This window comes from Tachypleus tridentatus, chromosome 11 (assembly GCF_004210375.1).
Source record: "Tachypleus tridentatus isolate NWPU-2018 chromosome 11, ASM421037v1, whole genome shotgun sequence".
NCBI classification, from domain to species: Eukaryota; Metazoa; Arthropoda; class Merostomata; order Xiphosura; family Limulidae; genus Tachypleus; species Tachypleus tridentatus.
The window spans coordinates 20,560,079-20,586,347 of NC_134835.1; the positions used below are offsets into that span (position 1 = coordinate 20,560,079).

At 33.7% G+C, this 26,269-nt stretch overlaps 2 protein-coding genes across 2 annotated transcripts in view; both read left to right on the forward strand.

Annotated features, from left to right (window-relative positions):
- Positions 1 to 4,345, forward strand: part of LOC143231308 (medium-chain acyl-CoA ligase ACSF2, mitochondrial-like) — an 81,854-nt gene extending 77,509 nt beyond the window's left edge. The window contains exons 16-17 of the mRNA XM_076465857.1: positions 1,024 to 1,119; positions 4,193 to 4,345. Of these exons, the coding sequence (XP_076321972.1) occupies positions 1,024 to 1,119; positions 4,193 to 4,345 (249 nt within the window). The remainder of the gene's footprint in view (positions 1 to 1,023; positions 1,120 to 4,192) is intronic.
- Positions 451 to 18,078, forward strand: LOC143231309 (medium-chain acyl-CoA ligase ACSF2, mitochondrial-like). The gene is made up of 11 exons (XM_076465858.1): positions 451 to 500; positions 721 to 837; positions 1,024 to 1,119; positions 4,193 to 4,341; positions 5,309 to 5,399; positions 7,854 to 7,930; positions 15,562 to 15,669; positions 15,873 to 16,021; positions 16,619 to 16,760; positions 17,485 to 17,595; positions 17,923 to 18,078. Exons 5-11 carry the CDS (start codon positions 5,309 to 5,311, stop codon positions 18,076 to 18,078), a joined length of 834 nt encoding a protein of 277 aa, XP_076321973.1. The 5' UTR covers positions 451 to 500; positions 721 to 837; positions 1,024 to 1,119; positions 4,193 to 4,341.
- Positions 18,079 to 26,269: the final 8,191 nt, after the last annotated feature.

Sequence of the window (26,269 nt, forward strand, 5' to 3'; positions counted from 1 at the left end):
AATAATATAATATGTATTATAATGTTAAGCCAGGCCAGAATAAATGTAACAGGTAAGGTAAAGTACAACATATCAGAATGTTGAAATCAGACCAGATAAAAAGTAGAAGGTAACGTAAAGTACAATGCAGATTTTAATGTTAAATCAGGCTAGGCTAAATGTAACAAGTAAGTAATAGTACAATATAGATTATAATGTTAGACCAGGCCATATTAAATGTGATATGTTATAAACATTGTTACAGACATTTTATATTGTTTGAACGCATCTCTGTCATACAAACATTGTCTTATTTATTTTCTAAATATTTTTTTAAAAATTCTGATTAGTTTAAGCTTGGTACATCCTAGACTTACATATTATATGAAGTTAGTGATATGTTTTATATTTATTAACATCATAACCATGATGTAATATACTGATGTCCATATTCACTGTTTGTTCTGTTTCAGATGTCCAGATTTACACACTGTTGTCATGTTGACAAAGAAGGACTTTCCGTAAGTAACCAAACAAGTTGACCACATCATAACTGAGTTTTGGATGTGAAAATATTTACTTTAAAAGAAAAACTGAATGATCATAATAAAGATATAAATAACGGAACATAAAATAGATAATAAAACCATATGTTTTTATTACCTATTTGTATTAATCTTAATAATACACTTGAAACAATTCATACTCTATTAGTAACTATTAAATTTATTATCAATCTAGCGGAGTTTACAAGTTTGACCATATTCTACGTGCCGCAGGAAACGAGAAATTGCGAGAAGTGAAGGAGCTGGACCCAAGATTCAGTTTGACGATCCAGTTAATATTGAATTTATATCGGTAGGAGTTATTTGTTAAAGCCAATTGAAAAACAGATATTTCGTATTACATTCCTTAATAATAAAAATATACGTTTCTTAGACTTTCAGTATAGGGCTATTATAAAACAAAAAAGACATTCAAACAATGATTATAGTCTTGACTACTGTCTGTGCCTTTGAACTAACAGAAGTATGTTCTTTTCAGGGAACCAAGGGTAAACCCAAACCTGCAGCATTTTCTCATTTTCATTTAATCAACAATCTGATTGCCGTTACCCCCAGAATTATAATACCAGGAGTGGTGAGTATTGTTGTAAACTACACATTCAGAACCATCCTGTTATACCAGGAGTAGTGAGTATTGTAGTAAACTACACATTCAGAAACATCCTGTTATACCAGAAGTGGTGAGTATTGTTGTAAACTACACATTCAGAATCATCCTGTTATACCAGGAATGGTATGTATTGTAGTAAACTACACATTCAGAACCATCCAGTTATACCAGGAGTGGTGAGTATTGTAGTAAACTACACATTCGGAACCATCCTGTTATACCAGGAGTGGTGAGTATTGTTGTAAACTACACTTTCTCAATCGTCCTATTATACCAGGAATGGTACGTGTTGTTGTAAACTACACATTCAGAACCATCCTGTTATACCAGGAGTGGTATGTATTGTTGTAAACTACACATTCAGAACCATCCTGTTATACCAGGAGTGGTATGTATTGTTGTAAACAGCAAATTCAGAACCATCCTATTATACCAGGAGTGGTGAGTATTGTTCTAAACTACACCTTCTCAATCGTTCTATTATACCAGGAGTGGTGAGTATTGTTGTAAACTACACCTTCTCAATCGTCTTATTATACCAGGAATGGTATGTGTTGTTGTAAACTACAAATTCAGAACCATCCTGTTATATCAGGAGTGGTGAGTATTGTTGCAAACCACACATTCAGAACCATCCTGTTATACCAGGAGTGGTGAGTATTGTTGCAAACTACACATTCAGAATCATCCTGTTATACCAGGAGTGGTATGTATTGTTGTAAACAGCAAATTCAGAACCATCCTATTATATCAGGAGTGGTGAGTATTGTTCTAAACTACACCTTCTCAATCGTTCTATTATACCAGGAGTGGTGAGTATTGTTGTAAACTACATATTCAGAATCATCCTGTTATACCAGGAGTGATGAGTATTGTTGTAAACTACACCTTCTTAATCGTCTTATTATACCAGGAATGGTATGTGTTGTTGTAAACTACACATTCAGAACCATCCTGTTATACCAGGAGTGGTGAGTATTGTTGTAAACTACATATTCAGAATCATCCTGTTATACCAGGAATGATAGTATTGTTGTAAACTACACCTTCAGAATCCATCTTATTATACCAGGAATGGTATGTGTTGTTGTAAACTACACATTCAGAACCATCCTGTTATACCAGGAATGGTATATATTGTTGTAAACTACACATTCAGAACCATCCTGTTATACCAGGAATGGTATGTATTGTTGTAAACTACAATATTCAGAAACATCCTGTTATAACAGGAGTGGTGAGTATTGTTGTAAACTACATCCTCTCAATCGTCCAATTATACCAGGAATGGTATGTATTGTTGTAAACTACAAATTCAGAACCATCCTGTTATATCAGGAGTGGTGAGTATTGTTGTAAACTACACCTTCTCAATCGTTCTATTATACCAGGAATGGTATGTATTGTTGTAAACTATACATTCAGAACCATCCTGTTATACCAAGAGTGGCGAGTATTGTTGTAAACTACACATCCAGAACCATCCTGTTATACCAGGAATGGTATGTATTGTTGTAAACTACACATTCAGAACCATTCTGTTATACCAGGAATGGTATGTATTGTTGTAAACTACACATTCAGAACTATCCTGTTATACCAGGAGTGGTATGTATTGTTGTAAACTACAAATTCAGAACCATCCTGTTATATCAGGAGTGGTGAGTATTGTTGCAAACTACACATTCAGAACCATCCTGTTATACCAAGAGTGGTGAGTATTGTTGCAAACTACACATTCAGAACCATCCTGTTATACCAGGAGTGGTGAGTATTGCTGTAAACTACACATTCAGAACCATCCTGTTATATCAGGAGTGGTGAGTATTGTTGTAAACCACAGCTTCTCAATCGTCCTATTATACCAGGAGTGGTATGTATTGTTCTAAACTACAAATTCAGAACCATCCTGTTATATCAGGAGTGGTGAGTATTGTTGCAAACCACACATTCAGAACCATCCTGTTATACCAGGAGTGGTGAGTATTGTTGCAAACTACACATTCAGAATCATCCTGTTATACCAGGAATGGTATGTATTGTTGTAAACTACACATTCAGAACCATCCTGATATATAAGGAGTGGTGAGTATTGCTGTAAACTACACCTTCTCAATCGTCCAATTGTATCAGGAATGGTATGTATTGTTGTAAAGTACACATTCAGAACCATCCTGTTATACCAGGAGTGGTGAATACTGTTGTAAACAAACATGCAGAACCATCCTGTTATACCAGGAATGGTATGTATTGTTGTAAAGTACACATTGAGAACCATCCTGTTATACCAGGAGTGGTGAGTATTGTTGTAAACTACACATTGAGAACCATCCTGTTATACCAGGAATGGTATGTATTGTTGTAAACTACACCTTTAGAACCATCCTGTTATACCAGTACTGTTGAGTATTGTTGCAAACTACATCTTCTCAATCGTCCAATTGTACCAGGAGTGGTAAGTATTGTAGTAAACTACACACAACTGTCCTGTTTTATACATGAGTGGTAAGTATTGTTGTGAACATTGTTGTTGATATGGTAATCTCGAACTATTCTATAAGTTATCAAGTTAATATACTGTTATTAGTTTAAAACTTTATCTAATGATAATAAAGGTACATAAGTCGCAGTGTTTTTATAACTTACTACGTAAACTTTAGTTGGTCAGTAATGGTTTGTCTGGTCCTTTACTGATCAATGGTTTTATAACTATGGTTCTGAACTGTATTATTAATATACTTCTATACTTCATTCAGGAAAGAGTTGTTCTGGTTAAACATTTTTGGGTTAAACATAAGATTATCATAACTATATTTGTTTCAGATAACTTTCCGTTTCTTGTGTTCTTTAAGAAATATGATGCAGTCGTTAAGTATATTATCACAGCTAGTTGACGAATAAAATATGTTTGAACATACTTCAGTTTAAAATTGTAGATGGTCTAATATAAAAACACCTCAGATAAAAAGATTGAACTATCTGGCTTTGTTATAGGAAGTCCTTTAGCAGTTACAGTTATATGTGATTTTTATCTCAGAAATCAGTGGATTGTGTTCCATTTCCATTATTCCATTCCTTTGGTTATGTTGGCGGTGTTATCGCAACCATTATTCACCAGAAAGTAGCTGTGTTTCCTTCGTCTTTTATTAACCCTGTGGCCACATTGAAAGCTATTGAAACAGAAAGGTAAAGTTCATAAATAAAACATCTTTGTTGCTCATCTTTACAGACTGTTATTTGTTAACGATGAAATAACATCCACACGTGTGATAAGTGGTGTTATAATATCTTTAATATTGGTGCTAAAACGTAACAAATGTTTACTATGGATGGTTGTGTGAGAGAAATAAAAGTCGAAGTAGACAAAATTTTAATATGTGTTTCATTGGAATGACTCAGTTTCTCCTTCCATTTTAACACAGTATCATTTTAATCTAATGTTTATTAAAGTAACAGTAAATTATGCACTTAATAACAACTGTTTTCAGTGAACCATTTTATTTTAGTGAGGCCAGAAAATACAAAAAGATAAAAAATGGAATCAGAGACATCTAACTGTCTTAAAGTGTTTTCAGTCTGTTTTAGTTTAAAACTGGTTGTGTGTCTTTAATATATACTTATATCAAGATGGATTCTTTGGCTGTTTTAATCATATGGTTTTCACTTTTGTCATCTCTATTGTTATAGTTTAGATCTCTCTCCCTTATTTTACCATTGTTATTAATGTTGGTTGACCCAGTGTTTTCAACAATGTTCAACATTTAAGACAATCACACACTCTTTATTTTCCACTCTGTATACTACTGTCATGAAAATAAATCTATTTACAAATAACATCTATTATTATTTTTGTCGTCATGGTAACTGTTCTTTTTCTTCAGACAATCTTTATTCAACTTTATTACAGCAACAGTTTGTCTTCGTGTTTAAATAGGATCACCAACATATAAACAACTCTCTCTCAGAAAACCAAATTCATGTAAGTCATTCATGAGTTCTGGCTGTACGTCAACATGACAACACGTATTTTATCAATCATTTCTGTTTTCTGGCTAGACGTCAACATACAAACATCTATGTTTGTCAATGATCCCTGTCTTCTTGATTTTCCATTAAAACACTTTTTTAACAGAGACTCTTATCGTACTTTTAGATGCACTCTTATTGGGGAACGTTCACCATGTTTACTGACATTGTTAATCACCCGGATGTTGATAAGTTTGATCTAACCAGTCTTCAAGCGGGTAAGTGAATAGTTATTGTGTTGTATTTAATTTTATTAGTAATATATTGGACATAATAAGGAGCTGGCGAGTAAGATTCGTATGTGGTCCGAACAGTGGGTACTGAATCTTTCTCTCCATATTATAGATTTTCTATCTCTTGATAAAAAATAAAATAATATAAAACAGCTAATTGCTAAACGACCACATATACACATCATTATTACGAAATCACCACCACATTCAGAACTCCACTATTTGTTAGACAAATCTTTGGGGTAAATGTCTTCCTTTTTCATCCAAAAGGGATGGAGGGAGGCTTGTTGGTTCTGTCAAGATACTACGTTGTGGGAGCATCTTGGTTAAAACATCTACCCCAAACCACAGTTAACTTCTTCTGACTTCTAAGGCCATTTCGAATATACCCATTGATGTTGCATCCCATGGTACTCTGAATTCTAAGAGTAATTATTGAGACAAAGATTCCTCGCAGGTATCTTCAAGCAATGTGTTTCTGCTGTGTGATATATCTCGATTTACAAGGACAGAATAATGACCCTCACCAATGTCTTAATTTTGAAATTTGCATTGCCATGTCCACTTGCCTCTGTCCAGTCAGGTAATCTGGATTCTAAGGTTCAGACATACCTCCTTAAGCCTCTCTGGTGTGTCTAGTGTCAGTGATGTGGACAATCACGGGCATCATATCATGGTTCTTTGACGTGTTCTTGTTGTGGTAGCAAAGACTATGATGCTACGAGTGCAAACTGGAATCACATTATGTTAACCCTAGTGGTTCCCATCCATTCTACTTTCGTTCTTACTCAACATGGGTAGAAAAAAATGAGATGCAGCATTTTGAAATGTTTAACAACATTTCTTACCCTGAGCGTTAGTATCACCAAATCCATCTGGGACATATGATGCTGCACTACGTGCCACTGCTTCAGTAGGTGTCATTACAGATCTTTCTGTATATTTGACAGAGTCGTTTGCCAAACATGTGAAGAGTCATTTGTCTTTTATTGTTAAAGAAGTTGACAAGTCAACGTATGCCCCTATCTCATTCTCACTATCCCTTCCAGTGACTGTGTGGCTTCACTTCCTTCTTTTCGGCTTTGACTTCTGCTCGGGGCTATTTTGTTCGATCCCGAGATATAGAACGATTATTCGTTCACACCCTCAGTCGCTAAAAGCTTTATCTATTGACAGAGACCTGCCCACTCAACTCAGAGCAGGATCCACGGAGGATGAGAAATCTCCTTCTAATAAAGATAAATGGTTTTGTCGCAATCCAAACAGTTCTCTAGTCACTACTCCTCTACCTGAATAAAAATGTCCATTTTGATACAAAAGAACTGTCGAGGTTACTGTTGTAATTTGGATGACATTAAGGCTGTAATTGATTCCTATCATCCTGAGTATCTTTTGACACATTTTGAAACCTCCTGATACAGTAACCTTTGGTGTTTTTTTCTAAACATCACAATGACCTGTGCATGGAGTGGTGCTACAGCTGATAATCTTCTCATTGTTTTTAACCAGATCTGGCAGGGAAAATGTTTTCCTGATGCTTGGCTCTGGACTATTGTTTTCCCATTCTTTAAGTTATTAAATAATTTATTAAATTGAGAAGTGCAGTGGGAAGCACACAAGCACTAACTCGAGGAAGTTTACTGTTAAAGTAATAAATCTGAATCTGAAACGAAGATTCATTCTTTGAATCAGTTTTAATGTAATTTATCATAATAGTCTCTGTTACAATCAAGTTGTTAAATGTCTTGTAATATAATAACAAAATTCCTTCAGCATAAATAACAAAACGTTCCCTAATTTTGTTTTCCAAAACATTACTAAATCAGTTACACCAAATCGATTTGACCATATTTCAACAAGCTTATTCAATGTCAGGAAAGATGTCAATAAGACACAGATCTTAAGCGAGAAACGTTGGGTGAGTCTGTCATAAGAGTAATAATAGGTTTTCTCTAGCTCTTAGAGACTGCGCTGGCTGACTGAGCTTCTTTCTCTACTGTGTTCTTCCGACTATGTTGAATCCTCTTTGACTTGACTTCTCGCTTCAAACATGGGTTTTTATGTAAAATATTTTAAGTATTCTCACAATCCTCCAAACAGTATACACATCTATCCACAAGAAGATCTAACACTTAAATGGCCCAGAACTTTCAATACCAGAACTAAAATTACTTGTTCATTGGTTCCAGATAAATTTGGTAAATCGGCAACCTTCTTACTTGTATCCTTACATACACTTTTGAAATGGATACTACAAAGTTTCGACTTATTCCTTTCTTGGCAACTTTGTGCGAGATAAAGTAAACATTTCCCATAGCTTATTCATTGAATTAATTTTAGCATCCTTCAATAATCACTTAACACTCAAACTCTATGAAAACATAGTTTTGTAATTACATACAGATTATTACTTACTTGTAACAACTGTGTTACTTTCAGCACTTGTTGGAGGCTCCTCATGTTCGGTAGAGCTGTGGAAGCATATAGAAGAGAAGTTGGGGGTAACAAACCTCATTGTAAGTTTCAAAACAATTTGGAGTCCATTGTTTTACAATTTGCTTACTGATGCAAGAGATTTATAAAATGGTTAATTAAGTTACGTTTATAATGTTAAAATAAACAATTTATTTAACAGCACTGTTAAAACAACAATAGTTATTGTTATTCATTGTTGATAAACAGAGGAGTAGAAAAATAGAATTTCAAAACAAATAAAGTGTTAAACATCGTTATCAATCAAAAATTAATACTGAAATATGAAACAAAACCCAACAACTTAAACTAAAGTTCATTTCTCTCTGCTGTGCAATTATACCATGTTCATTTTAGGATTCCGTCTCTCAAGTTAAAAATATGACAACCTATAAGCACAATAATAATTGAAAAAATACACGAAAATGAAGCAATAAAAACAATACTATAAATATAAAAGACGGTCATGGTAGAAAAAATGTTATAATAAGAAAATAAAGGATATGAAATTATACAAAATAATACTGGAAGATAAAACAATGTTATGGTAATCATGAAAGTGTATAAAATAATACTGGAAGTGTAAAACAATGTTATGGTAATCATGAAAGTGTATAAAATAATACTGGAAGTGTAAAACAATGTTATGGTAATCATGAAAGTGTATAAAATAATACTGGAAGTGTAAAACAATGTTATGGTAATCATGAAATTATACAAAATAATACTGGAAGAGTAAAACAATGTTATGGTAATCATGAAAGTGTATAAAATAATACTGGAAGTGTAAAACAATGTTATGGTAATCATGAAACTATATAAAATAATACTGGAAGTGTAAAACAATGTTATGGTAATCATGAAAGTGTATAAAATAATACTGGAAGTGTAAAACAATGTTATGGTAATCATGAAATTATACAAAATAATACTGGAAGAGTAAAACAATGTTATGGTAATCATGAAAGTGTATAAAATAATACTGGAAGTGTAAAACAATGTTATGGTAATCATGAAATTATACAAAATAATACTGGAAGAGTAAAACAATGTTATGGTAATCATGAAAGTGTATAAAATAATACTGGAAGAGTAAAACAATGTCATGGTAATCATGAAACTATATAAAATAATACTGGAAGTGTAAAACAATATTATGGTAATCATGAAACTATATAAAACAATGTCATGGTAATAATGAAACAATATAAAATAATACTGGAAGTGTAAAACAATGTCATGGTAATCATGAAACTATATAAAATAATACTGAAAGAGCAAAACAATGTCATGGTAATCATGAAACTATATAAAATAATACTGGAAGAGCAAAATAATATCATGGTAATCATGAAACTATATAAAATAATACTGGAAGAGCAAAACAATGTCATGGTAATCATGAAACTATATAAAATAATACTGGAAGAGCAAAATAAGGTCATGGTAATCATGAAACTATATAAAATAATACTGGAAGAGCAAAACAATGTCATGGTAATCATGAAACTGTATAAAATAATACTGGAAGAGCAAAACAATGTCATGGTAATCATGAAACTGTATAAAATAATACTGGAAGAGTAAAACAATGTCATGGTAATAATGAAACAATATAAAATAATACTGGAAGTGTAAAACAATGTCATGGTAATCATGAAACTATATAAAATAATACTGGAAGAGCAAAACAATGTCATGGTAATCATGAAACTATATAAAATAATACTGGAAGAGCAAAATAATGTCATGGTAATCATAAAACTATATAAAATAATACTGGAAGAGCAAAACAATGTCATGGTAATCATGAAACTGTATAAAATAATACTGGAAGAGCAAAACAATGTCATGGTAATCATGAAACTGTATAAAATAATACTGGAAAAGCAAAACAATGTCATGGTAATCATAAAACTATATAAAATAATACTGGAAGAGTAAAACAATGTCATGGTAATCATGAAACTATATAAAATAATAGTGGAAGAGTAAAACAATGTTATGGTAATCATGAAACTATATAAAATAATACTGGAAGAGCAAAACAATGTCATGGTAATCATGAAACTACATAAAATAATACTGGAAGAGTAAAACAATGTCATGGTAATCATGAATGTGTATAAAATAATACTGGAAGAGTAAAACAATGTTATGGTAATCATGAAACTATATAAAATAATACTGGAAGAAAAAAACAATGTTATGGTAATCATGAAACTATATCAAATAATACTGGAAGAGTAAAACAATGTTATGGTAATGATGAAACTATATAAAATAATACTGGAAGAGTAAAACAATGTTATGGTAATCATGAAACTATATAAAATAATAATGGAAGAGTAAAACAAAGTTATGGTATTCATGAAATTATATAAAATAATACTGGAAGAGTAAAACAATGTTATGGTAATCATGAAACTATATAAAATAATATTGGAAGAGTAAAACAATGTCATGGTAAGCATGGAAGTGTATAAAATAATACTAGAAGAGTAAAACAATGTCATGGTAATCATGAAACTATATAAAATAATAGTGGAAGAGTAAAACAATGTTATGGTAATCATGAAATTATATATAATAATCCTGGAAGAGTTAAACAATGTCATGGTAATCATGAAACTATATACAATAATACTGGACGAGTAAAACAATGTTATGGTAATCATGAAACTATATAAAATAATACTGGAAGAGTAAAACAATGTCATGGTAATCATGAATGTGTATAAAATAATACTGGAAGAGTAAAACAATGTTATGGTAATCATGAAACTATATAAAATAATACTGGAAGAGTAAAACAATGTTATGGTAATCATGAAACTATATAAATTAATACTGGAAGAGTATAACAGTGTCATGGTAATCATGAAACTATATAAAATAATACTGGAAAAGTAAAACAATGTTATGGTAATCATGAAAATATATAAAATAATAATGGAAGAATAAAACAAAGTTATGGTAATCAGGAAAGTGTATAGAATAATACTAAAAGAGTAAAATAAAGATATGGTAATCATGAAACTATATAAAATAATACTGGAAGAGTAAAACAATGTCATGCTAATCATGAAAGTGTATAAAATAATACTGGAAGAGTAAAACAATGTCATGGTAATCATGAAACTATATAAAATAATAGTGGAAGAGTAAAACAATGTTATGGTAATCATGAAATTATATATAATAATCCTGGAAGAGTAAAACAATGTCATGGTAATCATGAAACTGTGTAAAATAATACTGGAAGAGTAAAACAAGGTTATGGTAATCATGAAACTGTTTAAAATAATACTGGAAGAGTAAAACAATGTTATGGTAATCATGAAACTATATAAAATAATACTGGAAGAGTAAAACAATGTTATGGTAATCATGAAACTATATAAAATAATACTGGAAGAGCAAAACAATGTCATGGTAATCATGAAACTACATAAAATAATACTGGAAGAGTAAAACAATGTCATGGTAATCATGAATGTGTATAAAAAATACTGGAAGAGTAAAACAATGTTATGGTAATCATGGAACTATATAAAATAATACTGGAAGAAAAAAACAATGTTATGGTAATCATGAAACTATATCAAATAATACTGGAAGAGTAAAACAATGTTATGGTAATCATGAAACTATATAAAATAATACTGGAAGAGTAAAACAATGTCATGGTAATCATGAATGTGTATAAAATAATAGTGGAAGAGTAAAACAATGTTATGGTAATCATGAAACTATATATAATAATCCTGGAAGAGAAAAACAATGTCATGGTAATCATGAAACTGTGTAAAATAATACTGGAAGAGTAAAACAATATTATGGTAATCATGAAACTGTTTAAAATAATACTGGAAGAGTAAAACAATGTTATGGTAATCATGAAACTATATAAAATAATACTGGAAGAGTAAAACAATGTTATGGTAATCATGAAACTATATAAAATAATAATGGAAGAGTAAAACAAAGTTATGGTAATCATGAAATTATATAAAATAATACTGGAAGAGTAAAACAATGTTATGGTAATCATGAAACTATATAAAATAATACTGGAAGAGTAAAACAATGTCATGGTAAGCATGGAAGTGTATAAAATAATACTAGAAGAGTAAAACAATGTTATGGTAATCATGAAACTATATAAAATAATAGTGGAAGAGTAAAACAATGTTATGGTAATCATGAAATTATATATAATAATCCTGGAAGAGTAAAACAATGTCATGGTAATCATGAAACTATATACAATAATACTGGACGAGTAAAACAATGTTATGGTAATCATGAAACTATATAAAATAATACTGGAAGAGTAAAACAATGTCATGGTAATCATTAATGTGTATAAAATAATACTGGAAGAGTAAAACAATGTTATGGTAATCATGAAACTATATAAAATAATACTGGAAGAGTAAAACAATGTTATGGTAATCATGAAACTATATAAATTAATACTGGAAGAGTATAACAATGTCATGGTAATCAAGAAACTATATAAAATAATACTGGAAGAGTAAAACAATGTTATGGTAATCATGAAAATATATAAAATAATAATGGAAGAATAAAACAAAGTTATGGTAATCAGGAAAGTGTATAGAATAATACTAAAAGAGTAAAACAAAGATATGGTAATCATGAAACTATACAAAATAATACTGGAAGAGTAAAACAATGTCATGGTAATCATGAAAGTGTATAAAATAATACTGGAAGAGTAAAACAATGTCATGGTAATCATGAAACTATATAAAATAATACTGGAAGATCAAAACAATGTCATGGTAATCATGAAACTATATAAAATAATACTGGAAGAGCAAAACAAAGTCATGGTAATCATGAAACTATATACAATAATACTGGACGAGTAAAACAATGTTATGGTAATCATGAAACTATATAAAATAATACTGGAAGAGTAAAACAATGTCATGGTAATCATGAATGTGTATAAAATAATACTGGAAGAGTAAAACAATGTTATGGTAATCATGAAACTATATAAAATAATACTGGAAGAGTAAAACAATGTTATGGTAATCATGAAACTATATAAAATAATACTGGAAGAGTATAACAATGTCATGGTAATCATGAAACTATATAAAATAATACTGGAAGAGTAAAACAATGTTATGGTAATCATGAAAATATATAAAATAATAATGGAAGAATAAAACAAAGTTATGGTAATCAGGAAAGTGTATAGAATAATACTAAAAGAGTAAAACAAAGATATGGTAATCATGAAACTATATAAAATAATACTGGAAGAGTAAAACAATGTCATGGTAATCATGAAAGTGTATAAAATAATACTAGAAGAGTAAAACAAAGTTATGGTAATCATGAAATTATAGAAAATAATACTGGAAGAGTAAAACAATGTTATGGTAATCATGAAACTATATAAAATAATACTGGAAGAGTAAAACAATGTCATGGTAAGCATGAAAGTGTATAAAATAATACTGGAAGAGTAAAACAATGTCATGGTAAGCATGAAACTATATAAAATAATACTGGAAGAAAAAAACAATGTTATGGTAATCATGAAACTATATAAAATGATACTGGAAGAGAAAAACAATGTTATGGTAATCATGAAAGTGTATAAAATAATACTAGAAGAGTAAAACAAAGTTATGGTAATCATGAAACTATATAAAATAATACTGGAAGAGCAAAACAATGTCATGGTAATAATGAAACAATATAAAATAATACTGAAAGTGTAAAACAATGTCATGGTAATCATGAAACTATTTAAAATAATACTGGGAGAGCAAAACAATGTCATGGTAATCATGAAACTATTTAAAATAATACTGGGAGAGCAAAACAATGTCATGGTAATCATGAAACTATATAAAATAATACTGGAAGAGCAAAACAATGTCATGGTAATCATGAAACTATATAAAATAATACTGGAAGTGCAAAACAATGTCATGGTAATCATGAAACTATATAAAATAATGCTGGAAGAGTGAAACAATGTTACGGTAATCATAAAACTATATAAAATAATACTGGAAGAGTAAAACAATGTTATGGTAATCATGAAACTATATAAAATAATACTGGAAGAGTAAAACAATGTCATGGTAATCATGAAACTATATAAAATAATACTGGAAGAGTAAAACAATGTCATGGTAATCATGAAACTATATAAAATAATACTGGAAGAGTAAAACAATGTTATGGTAATCATGAAAATATATAAAATAATAATGGAAGAATAAAACAAAGTTATGGTAATCAGGAAAGTGTATAAAACAATACTGGAAGAGTAAAACCATGTTATGGTAATCATGAAACTATATAAAATAATACTCGAAGAGCAAAACCAAGTAATGGCAATTATATGGCTGAGATTTAGATGTGGGGGGAACTGGAGTACCCCAAGATAACCCACCTTCACAGGAGAGGTGCTGAATGTTTTACCTGTTCTATGCATGGATTTGAAAAAAAAAATACATATAAATGTATACATGTATACAGTCCACCGCTCTACAAACTGTTGTGTGTGTGAAGGTGTTGTTGGTCTTTTTATAGTGTCCTAGCAGATGGTGGAAGCATGTTATGATTAGTTGGATTGTCACTATTTCTGATTGGAGGAGAGATTTCCTGTAGATTCATCTAATAGCAGCCACAGGTTACTCACCTGTAATCCAGAATCTGTGTTTAGTAAAGGTTTAATAGTGTTAATATAAAAATGATTCTTTAATTTTTCTTGTCTTTCAGAATTTGTCTGTTTTTATTATTCCAGTTTTCTCCCAGTTTATTCTTTGTCCAGTCGTCAAACAAGGTTATATTAATCATGATACTATGTAAAATAATACTGTAAGAGAAAACACAGTTATTCTAATCATCAAACTGTATATAATAATACTGGAAAAGTAAAACAAAGTTATGTTAATGATGAAACATTATAAAATAATACATCGATTAAAAACACAAAGACGTGAAGAATAGTGAAAGTTCAGATTTCTCCGTCGTTATCACTTTAATTCTTATTCACAGGATAAAGAATAGAAAATATTAACCTTCATGAAAGTGAACATGTTTAAATGTTTTAAGATAAAAGCATCGTTTGTCTATTTTTATTAACAAGTTACAATATTTTATTTGCTAAAATTATTTAATTTCTTGTATAATTTTATTATTTTACACTTGTTAGGTATTTCTTGGTTTCTTTCCTTAAAGTTGATAATTAAATTTCTCTTCTAAACATCAGTCATAAAGAATAACTTTTACCTAATTCAACAAACATTCTTAGAGATATTAGACAAGTTCAAACACTGATCATCCTTCTAGAGTTTCATCAGTTCCAAATGATTTAAAGAAAGTATTAATTCAGTGAAATACATTAATGTATTGTATCTGTCACTAGGACAGATAATCTGATTAAACCCATCGTATTCTAAGGACCTTCTCAGAATATTCGTACGAACTTGTTCTGATATGAACTCTGAGCAGTTGTTGCACCTGGTTCTTGAGTATTTGGAAAATTAGGCCTACATTTAGTGATAACTTGTAAAGGGTAGACATGTGGTATCAGTAATCAAAGACATAGAATTTCAACCATTTCTAGGAAAACTTTGTCACAGGAATCACCACTATCTTTTCTTGCCCACAGACTTTATACGGAACAACAGAAAATAGTCCGGTAAGTTGTTCAACACGTGTAGGAGAAACACCGGAAAAGAAATACCACACAGTTGGAACACCACTTGACCATGTTGAGGTACCTGTACGGTATTAGAGCACATGCTATAGTTGTAATGAATATATTGGGTACTATCATGTAAGGTGTACCATAAATTATACAAAGTAAGGTTGTAGTTAATGTGTTATGTACATTAACCATGTAAGGTGTACCATAGTAAGAGTTCACAAGTTCATGCTAAACGTGTGTTGTATTTTTACAATCTATAAATTTGTCCTCAGGTTAAAATAGTGGACAATGATGGACGAATAGTTCCGGTCAACAAAGAAGGAGAACTGTGTACACGTGATCGTTTCTCGTTCTTGGGATACTGGGGTGACAAAGAACAAACTGGTCAAGTCTTTGATGATGCATGTTGGTATCACACTGGGTAAGACATAAATAACTAGGATTTGTCCACTTCATGTCCACTCTCATCCTTCAACTTTCTTCTTGTAACTTTTATTACCGGCTAGGAACTATTACTGGTTTTTGGATTGTTTTCTAAAAGAGAACATCTTGTCTGCGTTCGGAATTCATTTATTTATCTGGTTAAGTTTGCTAAAAGATACGTTTCCTGATAGGCCTAGCTTCACAAATAAATTTCTACATAAATTCCAGGTCTAATAGTACGTACGAATAACTCACTTATAAACATATATGAATAACGTTTGCATTAGTCGATCGTTAACAGACAAATAAACTGAGTAATTAAAATGCAGATAAATAGACATCATAACAATCACTATCTAACTTAGTGAGTGACACTGAACTAACTCTGTACTCTTATTTTGTTCTCGTACATTAAGTTTCTAGGTCATGACATAATGATGACTTAGAATCCAATATCTAAAATGTTATCAATATTTAAAATGTAACTTACATCGTTATTAATAATTCTACGTTTAAAATATGTGTCTCAAATATATTGTCGTAATAGACGAAGGTGTTAATTGTTTCTATATATTAATAATACAATATGACACAGAGATATTGCTGTGATGGATGAAGATGGCTACATCAGTATCGTTGGTACATTTAAAGACATGATCAACAGAGGAGGAGAATGCATCTATCCTCAGGAAGTGGAAGAGTTCCTCCTCAGTTATCCAGATGTCGCTGAAGCTCAGGTGAGATTTCTCAGAAGGACTTGTACTCTTCAAACTTTAGAGTCCGGCATGACAAGATGGTTGAAGTTATTGACTCATAATCCATGATTTGAATCGCTGTCACACCAAACATTCTGCCTCTTTCAGCCGCGAGGACGTTATAATGTGACGGTTATCCGACTATTTGTTGATAAAAAAGAGTAGCCAAAGAGTTGGCAGTGAGTGGTGATGACTAGCTGCTTTCCCTCTGGTATTACACTGCTAAAATAGAAGTGGCTCGTGCAGAGAGTCCTCCTGTAGCTTTGTGCAAAATTCAAATTTTGTTTTTAGTTATTTAACATGACGGCATTAAACTTTTAATGTATTTGAAGCATGAAAACTAGTAAGCCTAATAACACTACAAAAAGTAAAGTTAACAATAATTTGTATTATACATTCAAAACTAAGTGACTATGTACTGTTATTTTAACGTAGTTAATGCTCTGGAGATTTTTCTATAACATCTGATATTATTATCATTGATATTGTATTTTGTGACATACCGTCCTGTGTGACGTTTTGGTTATTCATAAGTGTTACGTAATACATATTATTAAAGTCAGAATGTTGAATTGTGGGAAATGTTTAAGAGTTGCACTAACTTCATTGTTAAATTTGTTACTTATAGGATTAGTTTTAATGTTAAATGTACCCTGCTGTTAAACGTACTACGTTGATCTGACAGTATACATAATATTTATTTTAGGTTGTTGGAGTTCCAGACCAACGAATGGGAGAAGTTGCTTGTGCTTGGGTGAAACTAAAAGGTGGATCAACGGTAACAGAAACGGAACTTCGGGAATATTGCAAGAAAAAAGTTAGTATTGTGTTAATATAACACCAGTTGTTATCACTTTGCTCACCTAATATCATACTAATAGCATAGCCCAGTAAGAAGCTATTAACACCGAACTTACCTAATGTCATATTAACACAATAGCTAGTTGATGTTAACATCATATCAACTGAATGTAAACAGAAAATAATACAGACCATGATACCATCAGTTGCTAAGTGTTCGTTAGGTGGTTACAACGACAGAGATTTTACTGGTCTAAAAATGGATTACACTGTGATTACTAACGTTCCTGGTTCTGATGCGACTTGGATGATGCTTGTAATAGTTTGTTTACAATAATTTCAGGATGTGGCTCATGGTGATTGTCCTAGTATGACACTGATAAGGAGTTATCTACACTTGATACTTCGACAACAATTAGCTGTCATCTCTATAGTGTTACTTAACCACTACAACACAGAAGGGAAGGTGACCTTTAGTAACTTTGTTTATTACCACTAAAATATAATTAGATCCCCCAGGGATGGGACAAGGAGACTAAATGCCTAGGCAGCTCATTACAGGGATTGTGGGGATCTCCCCCACGGCACTATGCTAAATCAGTAAAGGATGTTGATTGGGTTATTTTGTTACTGTTCGTCCAAGAAAGGGTCGTAGTTTAATTCAAATAAAATTTTTTTCACATATAGTTCTAAATGTCAACAGTTGTTTAATTCATGATTGCTTTTATGCACTCTTGTAACATCTGTAATATGTTATTATAAAATCACCATACAGAAACTGACAACTATGATAGATCGAGGTATTACTTGCATAAATAGACATCCAGGTAAAACGTTCGTCAAGGAAAAATAACATTTAGATTATGTACAAATAGAATAATACTTTGAAACACCTAAAGATATTGGAAACCAATAGAACTAAAAATTGATGAGTTCTGGTATTCAACAAAAAACTTCCTGGACAACGAGTTTTCAGAGAAAAAATTATGGACATGAAATAATCTTCTAACACGTCTTATTCTCAGCTACAATGGACATACTAAGTGTCTTACTCTGGGCTACAGTGGACATACTAAGTGTCTTACTCTGAGCTACAGTGGACATACAAAGTGTCTTACTCTGAGCTACTGTGGACATACTAAGTGTCTTACTCTGAACTACTGTGGACATACTAAGTGTCTTACTCTGAGCTACTGTGGACATAATAAGTGTCTTACTCTGAGCTACTGTGGACATACTAAGTGTCTTATTCTGAGCTACTGTGGACATACTAAGTGTCTTACTCTGGGCTACTGTGGACATACTAAGTGTCTTATTCTGAGCTACTGTGGACATACTAAGTGTCTTACTCTGGGCTACAGTGGACATACTAAGTGTCTTACTCTGAGCTACTGTGGACATACTAAGTGTCTTATTCTGAGCTACTGTGGACATAGTGTCTTATTCTGAGCTACTGTTGACATACTAAGTGTCTTATTCTGAGCTACTGTGGACATACTAAGTGTCTTACTCTGAACTACTGTGGACATACTAAGTGTCTTACTCTGAGCTACTGTGGACATACTAAGTGTCTTATTCTGAGCTACTGTGGACATACTAAGTGTCTTATTCTGAGCTACTGTGGACATACTAAGTGTCTTATTCTGAGCTACTGTGGACATACTAAGTGTCTTATTCTGAGCTACTGTGGACATACTAAGTGTCTTATTCTGAGCTACTGTGGACATACTAAGTGTCTTATTCTGAGCTACTGTGGACATATTAAGTGTCTTATTCTGAGCTACTGTGGACATACTGTCTTATTCTGAGCTACTGTGGACATACTAAGTGTCTTATTCTGAGCTACTGTGGACATACTAAGTGTCTTATTCTGAGCTACTGTGGACATACTAAGTGCCTTATTCTGAGCTACAATGGGCATACTAAGGGTCTTATTCTGAGCTACTGTGGACATACTAGGTGTCTTATTCTGAGCTACAGTGGACATACTAAGTGTCTTATTCTGAGCTACAGTGGACATACTAAGTGTCTTATTCTGAGCTACAGTGGACATACTAAGTGTCTTATTCTGAGCTATAATGGACATACTGTCTTATTCTGAGCTACTGTGGACGTACTAAGTGTCTTATTCTGAGCTACTGTGGACATACTAAGTGTCTTATTCTGAGCTACTGTGGACATACTAAATGTCTTATTCTGAGCTACTGTGGACACACTAGGTGTCTTATTCTGAGCTACAGTGGACATACAAAGTGTCTTATTCTGAGCTACTGTGGACATACTAAGTGTCTTATTCTGAGCTACTGTGGACATACTAAGTGTCTTATTCTGAGCTACTGTGGACATACTAAGTCTTATTCTGAGCTACTGTGGACATACTAAGTGTCTTATTCTGAGCTACTGTGGACATACTAAGTGTCTTATTCTGAGCTACTGTGGACATACTAAGTGTCTATTCTGAGCTACTGTGGATACATACTAAGTGTCTTATTCTGAGCTACAGTGGACATACTGTCTTATTCTGAGCTACTGTGGACATACAAAGTGTCTTATTCTGAGCTACAGTGGACATACTAAGTGTCTAATTCTGAGGTACTGTGAACATACTGTCTTATTCTGAGCTACTGTGGACATACTAAATGTCTTATTCTGAGCTACAGTGGACATACCAAGTGTCTTATTCTGAGCTACTGTGGACATACTATGTGTCTAATTCTGAGCTACTGTGGGCATACTGTCTTATTCTGAGCTACAGTGGACATACTAAGTGTCTTATTCTGAGCTACAGTGGACATACTAGGTGTCTTATTCTGAGCTACAGTGGACATACTGTCTTATTCTGAGCTACTGTGGACATACTAAGTGTCTAATTCTGAGCTACTGTGAACATACTGTCTTATTCTGAGCTACTGTGGACATACTAAGTGTCTTATTCTGAGCTACTGTGGACATACTGTGTCTTATTCTGAGCTACTGTGGACATACTAAGTGTCTTATTCTGAGCTACTGTGGACATACTAAAGTGTCTTATTCTGAGCTACTGTGGACATACTAAGTGTCTTATTCTGAGCTACTGTGGACATACTAAGTGTCTTATTCTGAGCTACAGTGGACATACTAAGTGTCTTATTCTGAGCTACTGTGGACATACTACTGTCTTATTCTGAGCTACTGTGGACATACTAAGTGTCTTATTCTGAGCTACAGTGGACATACTAAGTGTCTTATTCTGAGCTACTGTGGACATACTAAGTGTCTTATTCTGAGCTACTGTGGACATACTGTGTCTTATTCTGAGATACTGTGGACATACTAAGTGTCTTATTCTGAGCTACTGTGGACATACTAAGTGTCTTATTCTGAGCTACTGTGGACATACTAAATGTCTTATTCTGAGCTACTGTGGACATACTAAGTGTCTTATTCTGAGCTACTGTGGACATACTAAGTGTCTTATTCTGAGCTACTGTGGACATACTAAGTGTCTTATTCTGAGCTACAGTGGACATACTAAGTGTCTTATTCTGAGCTACTGTGGACACACTAGGTGTCTTATTCTGAGCTACAGTGGACATACAAAGTGTCTTACTCTGAGCTACTATGGACATACTATGTCTCTAATACTGAGCTACTGTGGGCATACTGTCTTATTCTGAGCTACAGTGGACATACTAAGTGTCTTATTCTGAGCTACAGAAAACATACTGTCTTATTCTGAGCTATTGTGGACATACAAAGTGTCTTATTCTGAGCTACAGTGGACATGCTAAGTGTCTAATTCTGAGGTACTGTGAACATACTGTCTTATTCTGAGCTACTGTGGACATACTAAATGTCTTATTCTGAGCTACAGTGGGCATACCAAGTGTCTTACTCTGAGCTACTGTGGACATACTATGTGTCTAATACTGAGCTACTGTGGGCATACTGTCTTATTCTGAGCTACAGTGGACATACTAAGTGTCTAATTCTGAGGTACAGTGGACATACTAGGTGTCTTATTCTGAGCTACAGAAAACATACTGTCTTATTCTGAGCTACTGTGGACATACAAAGTGTCTAATTCTGAGGTACTGTGAACATACTGTCTTATTCTGAGCTACTGTGGACATATTAAGTGTCTTATTCTGAGCTACTGTGGATATACTGTGTTATTCTGAGCTACAATTGGCATACTAAGTGTCTTATTCTGAGCTACTGTGGACATACTAGGTGTCTTTTTCTGAGCTACAGTGGGCATACTAAAAGTCTTATTCTGAGCTACTGTGGACATACTAAGTGTCTTATTCTGAGCTACTGTGGACATACTAAGTGTCTTATTCTGAGCTACAGTGGACATACTAAGTGTCTTATTCTGAGCTACTGTGGATACTAAGTGTCTTATTCTGAGCTACTGTGGACATACTAAGTGTCTTATTCTGAGCTACTGTGGACATACTAAGTGTCTTATTCTGAGCTACTGTGGACATACTAAGTGTCTTATTCTGAGCTACTGTGGACATACTAAATGTCTTATTCTGAGCTACTGTGGACATACTAAGTGTCTTATTCTGAGCTACTGTGGACATACTATGTGTCTTATTCTGAGCTACTGTGGGCATACAAAGTGTCTTATTCTGAGCTACAGTGGACATGCTAAGTGTCTAATTCTGAGCTACTGTGAACATACTGTCTTATTCTGAGCTACTGTGGACATACTAAATGTCTTATTCTGAGCTACAGTGGGCATACTAAGTGTCTTTCTCTGAGCTACTGTGGACATACTATGTGTCTAATACTGAGCTACTGTGGGCATACTGTCTTATTCTGAGCTACAGTGGACATACTAAGTGTGTAATTCTGAGGTACTGTGAACATACTGTCTTATTCTGAGCTGTGGACATACTGTGAGCTACTGTGGATACTAAGTGTCTTATTCTGAGCTACTGTGGACATACTAAGTGTCTTATTCTGAGCTACTGTGGACATACCAAGTGTCTTATTCTGAGCTACTGTGGACATACTAAGTGTCTTATTCTGAGCTACTTGGACATACTAAGTGTCTTATTCTGAGCTACTGTGGACATACTGTGTCTTATTCTGAGCTACAGTGGACATACTAAGTGTCTTATTCTGAGCTACTGTGGACATACTATGTACTGTGGACTAATGTCTGAGCTACTGTGGACATACTAAGTGTCTTATTCTGAGCTACAGTGGACATACTGTCTTATTCTGAGCTACTGTGGACATACAAAGTGTCTTATTCTGAGCTACAGTGGACATACTAAGTGTCTTATTCTGAGCTACTGTGGACATACTGTCTTATTCTGAGCTACTGTGGACATACTAAATGTCTTATTCTGAGCTACAGTGGACATACTAAGTGTCTTATTCTGAGCTACTGTGGACATACTAAGTGTCTTATTCTGAGCTACTGTGGACATACTGTCTTATTCTGAGCTACAGTGGACATACTAAGTGTCTTATTCTGAGCTACAGTGGACATACTAAGTGTCTTATTCTGAGCTACTGTGGACATACTACTGTCTTATTCTGAGCTACTGTGGACATACAAAGTGTCTTATTCTGAGCTACTGTGGACATACTAAGTGTCTTATTCTGAGCTACTGTGGACATACTAAGTGTCTTATTCTGAGCTACTGTGGACATACTGTGTCTTATTCTGAGCTACAGTGGACATACTAAGTGTCTTATTCTGAGCTACTGTGGACATACTAAGTGTCTTATTCTGAGCTACTGTGGACATACTAAGTGTCTTATTCTGAGCTACTGTGGACATACTAAGTGTCTTATTCTGAGCTACAGTGGACATACTAAGTGTCTTATTCTGAGCTACTGTGGACATACTGTCTTATTCTGAGCTACTGTGGACATACTAAGTGTCTTATTCTGAGCTACTGTGGACATACTAAGTGTCTTATTCTGAGCTACTGTGGACATACTAAGTGTCTTATTCTGAGCTACAGTGGACATACTAAGTGTCTTATTCTGAGCTACTGTGGACATACTAAGTGTCTTATTCTGAGCTACAGTGGACATACTAAGTGTCTTATTCTGAGCTACAGTGGACATACTAAGTGTCTTATTCTGAGCTACTGTGGACATACTGTCTTATTCTGAGCTACTGTGGACATACTAAATGTCTTATTCTGAGCTACAGTGGGCATACTAAGTGTCTTACTCTGAGCTACTGTGGACATACTATGTGTCTAATACTGAGCTACTGTGGGCATACTGTCTTATTCTGAGCTACAGTGGACATACAAAGTGTCTTATTCTGAGCTACAGTGGACATACTAGGTGTCTTATTCTGAGCTACAGTGGACATACTGTCTTATTCTGAGCTACTGTGGACATACAAAGTGTCTAATTCTGAGCTACTGTGAACATACTGTCTTATTCTGAGCTACTGTGGACATACTAAGTGTCTTATTCTGAGCTACTGTGGACATACTGTCTTATTCTGAGCTACAGTGGACATACTAAGTGTCTTATTCTGAGCTACTGTGGACATACTAGGTGTCTTATTCTGAGCTACAGTGGGCATACTAAAAGTCTTATTCTGAGCTACTGTGGACATACTAAGTGTCTTATTCTGAGCTACTGTGGACATACTAAGTGTCTTATTCTGAGCTACAGTGGACATACTAAGTGTCTTATTCTGAGCTACTGTGGACATACTGTGTCTTATTCTGAGCTACTGTGGACATACTAAGTGTCTTATTCTGAGCTACTGTGGACATACTAAGTGTCTTATTCTGAGCTACTGTGGACATACTAAGTGTCTTATTCTGAGCTACTGTGGACATACTAAGTGTCTTATTCTGAGCTACTGTGGACATACTATGTGTCTTATTCTGAGCTACTGTGGACATACAAAGTGTCTTATTCTGAGCTACAGTGGACATACTAAGTGTCTTATTCTGAGCTACTGTGGACATACTGTCTTATTCTGAGCTACTGTGGACATACTAAATGTCTTATTCTGAGCTACAGTGGACATACTAAGTGTCTTACTGTGGACATACTAAGTGAGCTACTGTGGACATACTATGTGTCTTATTCTGAGCTACTGTGGGCATACTGTCTTATTCTGAGCTACAGTGGACATACTAAGTGTCTTATTCTGAGCTACTGTGGACATACTAAGTGTCTTATTCTGAGCTACTGTGGACATACTAAGTGTCTTATTCTGAGCTACTGTGGACATACTAAGTGTCTTATTCTGAGCTACTGTGGACATACTAAGTGTCTTATTCTGAGCTACTGTGGACATACTAAGTGTCTTATTCTGAGCTACAGTGGACATACTAAGTGTCTTATTCTGAGCTACTGTGGACATACTAAGTGTCTTATTCTGAGCTACTGTGGACATACTAAGTGTCTTATTCTGAGCTACTGTGGACATACTAAGTGTCTTATTCTGAGCTACTGTGGACATACTAAGTGTCTTATTCTGAGCTACTGTGGGCATACTGTCTTATTCTGAGCTACTGTGGACATACTAAGTGTCTTATTCTGAGCTACAGTGGACATACTAAGTGTCTTATTCTGAGCTACAGTGGACATACTAAGTGTCTTATTCTGAGCTACTGTGGACATACTGTCTTATTCTGAGCTACTGTGGACATACTAAGTGTCTTATTCTGAGCTACTGTGGACATACTAAGTGTCTTATTCTGAGCTACTGTGGACGTACTATGTGTCTTATTCTGAGCTACTGTGGACATACTAAGTGTCTTATTCTGAGCTACTGTGGACATACCAAGTGTCTTATTCTGAGCTACAGTGGACATACTAAGTGTCTTATTCTGAGCTACAGTGGACATACTAAGTGTCTTATTCTGAGCTACTGTGAGCTACATACTGTCTTATTCTGAGCTACAGTGGACATACTAAGTGTCTTATTCTGAGCTACAGTGGACATACTATGTCTCTAATACTGAGCTACTGTGGGCATACTGTCTTATTCTGAGCTACAGTGGACATACTAAGTGTCTTATTCTGAGCTACAGAAAACATACTGTCTTATTCTGAGCTACTGTGGACATACAAAGTGTCTTATTCTGAGCTACAGTGGACATGCTAAGTGTCTAATTCTGAGGTACTGTGAACATACTGTCTTATTCTGAGCTACTGTGGACATACTAAATGTCTTATTCTGAGCTACAGTGGGCATACCAAGTGTCTTACTCTGAGCTACTGTGGACATACTATGTGTCTAATACTGAGCTACTGTGGGCATACTGTCTTATTCTGAGCTACAGTGGACATACTAAGTGTCTAATTCTGAGGTACAGTGGACATACTAGGTGTCTTATTCTGAGCTACAGAAAACATACTGTCTTATTCTGAGCTATTGTGGACATACAAAGTGTCTAATTCTGAGGTACTGTGAACATACTGTCTTATTCTGAGCTACTGTGGACATATTAAGTGTCTTATTCTGAGCTACTGTGGACATACTGTGTTATTCTGAGCTACAGTGGGCATACTAAGGGTCTTATTCTGAGCTACTGTGGACATACTAAGTGTCTTTTTCTGAGCTACAGTGGGCATACTAAAAGTCTTATTCTGAGCTACTGTGGACATACTAAGTGTCTTATTCTGAGCTACTGTGGACATACTAAGTGTCTTATTCTGAGCTACAGTGGACATACTAAGTGTCTTATTCTGAGCTACTGTGG

What these genes read in the sequence shown, in the direction of transcription:
- LOC143231309 (XM_076465858.1), top strand. Translation starts at nt 5,309, where the DNA reads ATGCACTCTTATTGGGGAACGTTCACCATGTTTACTGACATTGTTAAT. An exon ending in TCTAACCAGTCTTCAAGCGG is followed by an intron (nt 5,400 to 7,853) that starts GTAAGTGAATAG and finishes TGTTACTTTCAG; the next exon opens with CACTTGTTGGAGGCTCCTCA. An exon ending in TGGGGGTAACAAACCTCATT is followed by an intron (nt 7,931 to 15,561) that starts GTAAGTTTCAAA and finishes TCTTGCCCACAG; the next exon opens with ACTTTATACGGAACAACAGA.